We start from the raw sequence: 6,837 nt of genomic DNA, 5'->3' as shown, positions 1-6,837 counted from the left end.
GAGAGAGAGAGAGAGAGAGAGAGAGATTGCAATGCAAGTTTGACTCCTATCTTTTTTCTTCTTATATATTTTTTAATGATTTTAATTTGGATGTATTGATTTTCATATTTACTCTCTTAAATTAACCAAATTAATAAGGGAACTGCTAGATATATAATAATTTATACAACATTTCTCATCTTATTTGATTCATGCCAAATAAGGGAATAAATGGATATATAATAAGTAGTTATTTGAACGCACATCTCAGCTAGTCAAATAATGTTTTTCAATGAAAAAATAAATAAATATGTAAACTTTTCAAATGTATTTTCTTACAAAAATATAAATAAATCTTAATCATAAATTAAAAGGTCTATTCATGCATGTAATTAAATAAATTGAGAAGTGCATGTGCCAATAAATATAAAAAAAAAAAAACAAGTGTTAACGTGTTTATTCAACTCACCTCGTTGTAGGTCGAATATTTTTTTTTTCTAATACAAAAAAAATTAATGTGTAGGCATTATTAAAATGTTTTTTGATATCGATTAAAAATTATAATTGTGAATAAAAAAATCAATACTTACATATAATAAAATATAATGAAGATCATATGTATTAATAAAAACATATAAGATATCAAACTAGTTTTTTAACGTAATGAAAAATAGGACAATGTTGTGATTGCTACAATAAAACATCACTTTCTTAGTCTTTGTATAATATTTTTTTTAAAATACTAAGAAAAAAAAATTATAAAACAAATTATAAAAGAATTGTATGAACGAACCAAGTGTAGAGTGATAAATATTCCAAATGTAAAGAAAAAAATAATATTTTTTCAAAAAAAAGTGTACATAAAAAAAAAGCAATACGAAAAAATAAAAATAAGAAAAAAAATAGTAATAAATATAAGTATAAAATGATTAATATGCCAAGTACGCGTGCGCGTGTATCTTAAAAAATAGAACTTATAGTTTTGTCACCGCTAAAGCATAAAATAATTATAATTATCCTATTTTTACAATAAATTTTTGTTTGTATATATACTACTCGTTACAATAAAAAAAAAACCACAAAAAATTATGATTACATTATTTCGACACTAAAATACCATGTTATATATGTATATAATGTCAGAAGGAGTGTCAAAACAAAATTTCCCTATTGACCTCTTAATTCTCATTTTCACTGCCACATTTGTGCCCCACCATCACCTTCACTCACCATCATCATATTAACATTATTATTAACAATATACTAAAACATATGGAGAAATTACTATAGCAATAAATAGTACTTTCCTTATATATTTTAGTGTGGCCTTAATAAAAAAAAATTGTATTTGTTTTTTTTTCATCTTGGATTGTTTTTTAATTTAACCTTTTAAAATTAAGTTTAATTTTTATTTAGTTATCTTACTCTCATGACATAGATTGTGGGTTTGACATATTAATTTAGTTAGCTAGGATTATTATTTTTTATTTAATTTTTTTTCTATTTCATTCTTTAATATTGAGTAAATATGAAATTAGATTCCATGATTTATTTTATTTGTTTTCTATTAGGTTATTATAGTCTCATGATCAGGAAATAGTGCTTAACATCTTAGTTGACTTGGGTTATTTTTTATGTTTTTTTAATTGAAATTTTTTCAATTTTAACATTAAATATTGGATCGGTTGGGAATTGAGTTTCATAATCTATTTTGATTTGTTTTCTATGAAAATATCTTGGTCACATAATCCAAGTCGCGAGTTTTGGTATTTTAACCCCGAATAAATCAAGTCTTTCGAATATTTTTTTATTTTCTCTCTAAGAGATTATCTTAGTCTCATGTCCTTCAACACTAGATTTTCTTTTTATATGGTTGTCTCCGTCTCATACCCCGAGTTGTGGGTTGAATGTGTTAATTCAATTGACTTAGTTTTTTTTCTCTTTTTTAATTGATTTTTCTCCAATATCATCATTTAATATTTTGTTTGATTGAGAATTAGTTTTTATGTTTTATTTCAGTTTGATTTTTATGAGGTTATCTCAGCCTCATGACCCGAAAATAATGCTTAATAGGTTAGCCCATATTGTCTTGACTCATTTTTTGTGTCTTTTTTTAATGAAATTTTTTACAAATTTCATTGTTTAACATTGGGTCCGACATGATTGATTAAGACTTGAGTTTTATAATTTATTTTGATTTGTTTTTTATAAGATTTTCTCATTATCATAACCAGAGTCGTAGATTTGATAAATTAAATCAAGTCATTTTTGTATTTTCTTTCTATGAAGTTATCTCGGTCTCTTGACCCGAGTCATAAGTTTAGCGTATTGTTTTAGGTCATTTTTTATGATCTTTTTAAAATTGATTTCTTCTTTTAGTCTAATCATTCAACATTGGACTAATCGAGAAATGAACTTTGTAATTTGTTTTAATTTTCTTTACATGAGTTATCTTGGTTTTAAGACTTGAGTTATGAGTTTGACATGTTAATTCAGATCGCTTTTTAAAGTTCTTTTTAATTGATTTTTTTCTTCAATTTCATTATTTAACAATGTGTTGATTAGAAATTAGATTATATAATTTGTTTTGATTTGTTTTTATAGGGTTATCAAAGTCTCATAACCCCGAGTTAAGGATTTGACATACTAATCTAAATTGATCTAAGTCAATTCAATATATTGTTATCTTAATATTTAAAAAAAAACATCATCTTGAAAAAAAAATATCAAACTACATTTTTATTTTTATTAGTCTTTCGATTTGCTTTTTGATCCACAAAGTCAATCAGGTCATTTCAAGTTAATGCTCACATGATTTAAATTTTTTTTCTATTAAAAGAAATATTAGTAATATCTAAATATTTTCTTTTATGTCCAAGAAAAATTTGACATGACCTGCATCATAGTAATTGAATCTTTCAAATTGTTTTTTTTTAGTTACATCTTTCTACGTTGAATTGCTTAATAATTAAGTTTTATTTTTTTTATTCAATTTATTTTTAATTGTGTTGCCCTAGTATCACAATTAAATTACTAATTTAACATGCTAATCAGGCTTGACTCATATATTCATTTTGCTTTTAATGGGGTTGCCTTGAGAGTTGTTTTTTCATTTTTTTTGTTATCAATTTTTTTGTTGATATATTTTTTTTGTTAAAGTATATTTTTATTTCATGTTATTAAATACTCTACAAATATTCCATTGCGAAAACGATTAATGATTAAACCACATTCCACACGTAATTAATCACTATAATTAGCAATGGTAGCCTGTGGCTCAGCAGCCTTAGCCGCAGGGGCCGGCTCAACAGCAGGGGTCGGCTCAACAGGCTTCCCAACCAGCTCCTCAGGCAAATCGTTCTTAAGACCAGGGAACACAAGCTGCCGCAGCTTAACCTGACCAAACGCCCCTTCAAAAATACCTGACCCACCAGTCACAGCGAGATACGTGTCCTCGTAGGTCATATAAGCTCCCTGCACCGAAAGGTGACCGTAGTCACCATAGTAGAAGCTGTAGACTGCCTCGTGCCGGTCACCTTGCTTTTCCGTTTTGTGTTGGATCAGAATGCATATTCCTGCTGCTGTTATTCCTATGCTGTAGGTCTCCGGTGTAAAGCTGTAATAACGTGAAACATCAAATCATCACCGTCAACAACGCTACTGCAACCACCTTATGGCTTTTTTTTTCCAGCAAAAACCATTATTATAACAATTGGTTTTGCCCGTGCAGGTTGCTACAAGGCTTGCTCAACCAGATTTCTCAGCTAACTGGACTCACGGACTTGCTTTCATTATTGTGAAAATAAAATAATTGAATCAAGAAAGGTGCAGCAAAAGTTGACAAAGATTTTCCAGGAAAGAGTAGCAATTTGCAGAAAAATTATGTTTCAAGAAAACAAATAGAAAGTCAAAAGCTAGAGCTCCAAATTCAATATGTGAGCGTGGAATAATTTCTTTGGGATACAAAACAGTGAGAACGTATCAAATAATGTTAGATTTTCTTGGAAAAAAAAACATAACTTGGATCATGGTGAGGACTTGTAAGGATTATTGACACCACTTATCTCCACATTGGTATGATATTGTTCACTTTGGGTCTAAGCCCTCATGGATTTGCTCTTGGGCTATACCCAAAAGGTCTCATACCAATGGAGATATTTGTCCATTCTTATATACCCATGATCCTCCCCACTTCTAGCCAATGTGGGACTTTGATCGTATACCCAACAATCCTCCCCCCTCGAACAAAGGACCACCGAGCCTCCTCTCAAACCGGTCATTCATCCGTCCACTCTCTACCAACTAGGATTCTTCATTCTCTACTTCACCGTGTTGGGGTCAGGACACGTCCATGAAGCATCCGGAGAGCACTACCTAACTTGAGAGTTTTTGCTCTTTCTAGGTCAACTCCTCTTCATCGTGTTGGGATCAGGACACGTCCATGAAGGGAGCACACCGCCTATCCAATAGAGCTGATCCATGGATTACATCGTGATTGGGGGCCCACCACCTTTTGTTCGGCATTCCGAGGATTCATCCATCATGGCTAACTCTGGGGTCTGGCTCTGATACCACTTGTAAGGACTATGGACACCACTTATCTCCACATTGGTATGATATTGTCCACATTGGTATGATATTGTCCACTTTGGGTCTAAGCCCTCATGGATTTGCTCTTGAGCTATACCCAAAAGATCTCATACCAATGGAGATATTTATCCATCCTTATATACTCATGATCCTCCTCATTTCTAGCTAATATGGAACTTTGGTCGTATACCTAGGACTTACTTTGTTGCTAAAAGGCACAAGATCACCATGAGTATTGACAGGTCTGTAGCTCAAACGAAGATAAGCAGGGCTTCCACGGTCTCTCTCATTGATCTCATAAACATTCAGTTCTTGAACTTTGGCTGTAACAAAGAGCACGAAATCCCATAAAGGTGTTGCTAAATAATCATTTTTATGTATAAAAACAAACAGAGAAACATCAAAGATCACTTACTGGCCGGTCTTGAATCCTCAGTTGAGGCAGCTTGGCTTTTGCAAGAGAAAGATCTCTTAGTCCCTGAGAAGTTGCCAAAGCTTGAAGATTTTGCGATGAGTCCCGGGTTTTGAGCCAGCTTGAAAGAAAAGAGCGATGGTTTGGCAGGCACAACACCATTAGTGTTTGATCTCGGTGCACCTGATTTCACAGAAGTAGCAGAAGAGAAGGCTCTCAAAGCAGAGCTTGAGTAAGCCATTGATCTTGATTCTCGGTTATTGTGAGGTTAAGGATTATCTTTTTTGTTGTTTGTTTGGGGGCAGAGAAAGTGAGGGAATTTGAGCGAGAAAATAGTGGGGAGGGGTTAGTTTATATATAGGAGAGCAAGTGAACGCCTATGAGCATGTGGGCAATTTGAGTCATCAATTTCTATGCAGAAATAAGAGATCTTCAAATTGCAAACGTGATTTGGTGTTGGTGGGAGAAGTTCTGAACTGGAAATATCCAACAAATTTGAGAAACTTACAAATCTTTTTGGAAGGAATTAATTTTCCCTCCTCCATCTGCTTCCCATAAGTGTCAGCCATTCATGAATTGAAGTTGAACAGCACAACATTTTAATTTTCGATACATTTTAATTTTCGTAAATTTATATATATATAAATTTTCTTTTTTCTTTTTTCTTTTTAAGAAACTCTCCTCCTTCCCATAAGTGGCAGCCATTAATATACAGCATAACGATTTAAACTTTTGGTAATCTTCTTCACACACATTTACTTATATGGTATTCCAAACCATATCATTTTTATCGTACCGATTTTTTCTATATATATATATATATATATATATATATATATATATATATATATATATATATATGTATAAAAACTATTGTTTAGATTTACACACACACACGTGTGTGTGTAAAAGAATCGGTAATATAAAATGATATGTTTTTGAAATATATACACACACGTGTGTGTAAATAATAATACATTCTAAAAAATAATTATAATACATATCATTTTTTTCCTTAAACTTTATTTTTCCACCTATTGCCTTCTATGCCCAAATTAATGACCAATTTCTTAAATTATTTTATGAAAATAAAAAATTCAATAAAAAAGGATCAAAGTATAAAACAAAGAGAAATATCATGGCTAGTCTCAATTTCGTTAGAAAAATTTATGTTCAGTCCACTTGCTTTCATTTTTTTTACTCTTTAGTCTTTTCTGTTGTTTTTGCAATTTTAATTTTGATTCAAAATTTTATTTTCTTAACATTTAAGTTCCTGAGTTTAAGAAAGAAAAGAAGAATTCAATGAATAACCACTTTTGACAATGACATTGGTTGTTTTAGTGTCAATGAGTTGCATTTAATGAGGATTTTATTGGGGTATTTTTTAAATCTTTATCTTGTCTAAAGAAGTAGACTGGGGTCGAGATATCATTTTTTTCTAATTTGATTTTGTATTTCTAGACTATTTTAGGGTTTTTTTTAAGGTTGATAAATTGTTTTTTTAGATTAATAGGGGTTTACCATGTGTTTTTAGATGAAAATAGGTTGAAAAATAGTTTTTAAAAAACACTATAGTAATTTTTCAGCCACCATTATTGTGAGGAGATTCTTGGCAGGCTGACGACATATTGTATATTGTAATTTTTTAAAAAAAATTGGTGATTGACATGTCTTCTACCCCTTAAAAATATATAAAAAAGCATAAGTATATTGAGTTAACTAGGCCTGCGCATATAGTCTATTTTTTTTTCTTCCATTGATTTCTTTTTCAACTTTACCATTTAATATTAGATTTTTTATATTTTTTTTATTTTATCCTTCAACATTTTGGTTTGTTCTAAACTTAGTTTTGTAAA

General features: G+C 30.5%; 1 protein-coding gene and 1 pseudogene across 1 annotated transcript in view; one reads left to right on the top strand and one right to left on the bottom strand.

The window, feature by feature from the left end:
- Positions 1-2,487, top strand: part of LOC133670816 (protein rough sheath 2-like) — a 4,077-nt gene extending 1,590 nt beyond the window's left edge. Inside the window, exon 2 of the mRNA XM_062091420.1 lies at positions 2,476-2,487. Within this exon, the coding sequence (XP_061947404.1) occupies positions 2,476-2,487 (12 nt within the window). The remainder of the gene's footprint in view (positions 1-2,475) is intronic.
- Positions 2,488-3,222: 735 nt separating this feature from the next.
- On the bottom strand, positions 3,223-5,222 carry LOC133670815 (allene oxide cyclase 3, chloroplastic-like; annotated as a pseudogene).
- Between the last annotated feature and the right edge of the window lie 1,615 nt (positions 5,223-6,837).

This window comes from Populus nigra, chromosome 13 (genome assembly GCF_951802175.1).
Source record: "Populus nigra chromosome 13, ddPopNigr1.1, whole genome shotgun sequence".
NCBI classification, from domain to species: Eukaryota; Viridiplantae; Streptophyta; class Magnoliopsida; order Malpighiales; family Salicaceae; genus Populus; species Populus nigra.
The sequence above is the reverse complement of the archived record's forward strand: the minus strand, read 5'-3'. Positions and strand labels throughout refer to the sequence as shown.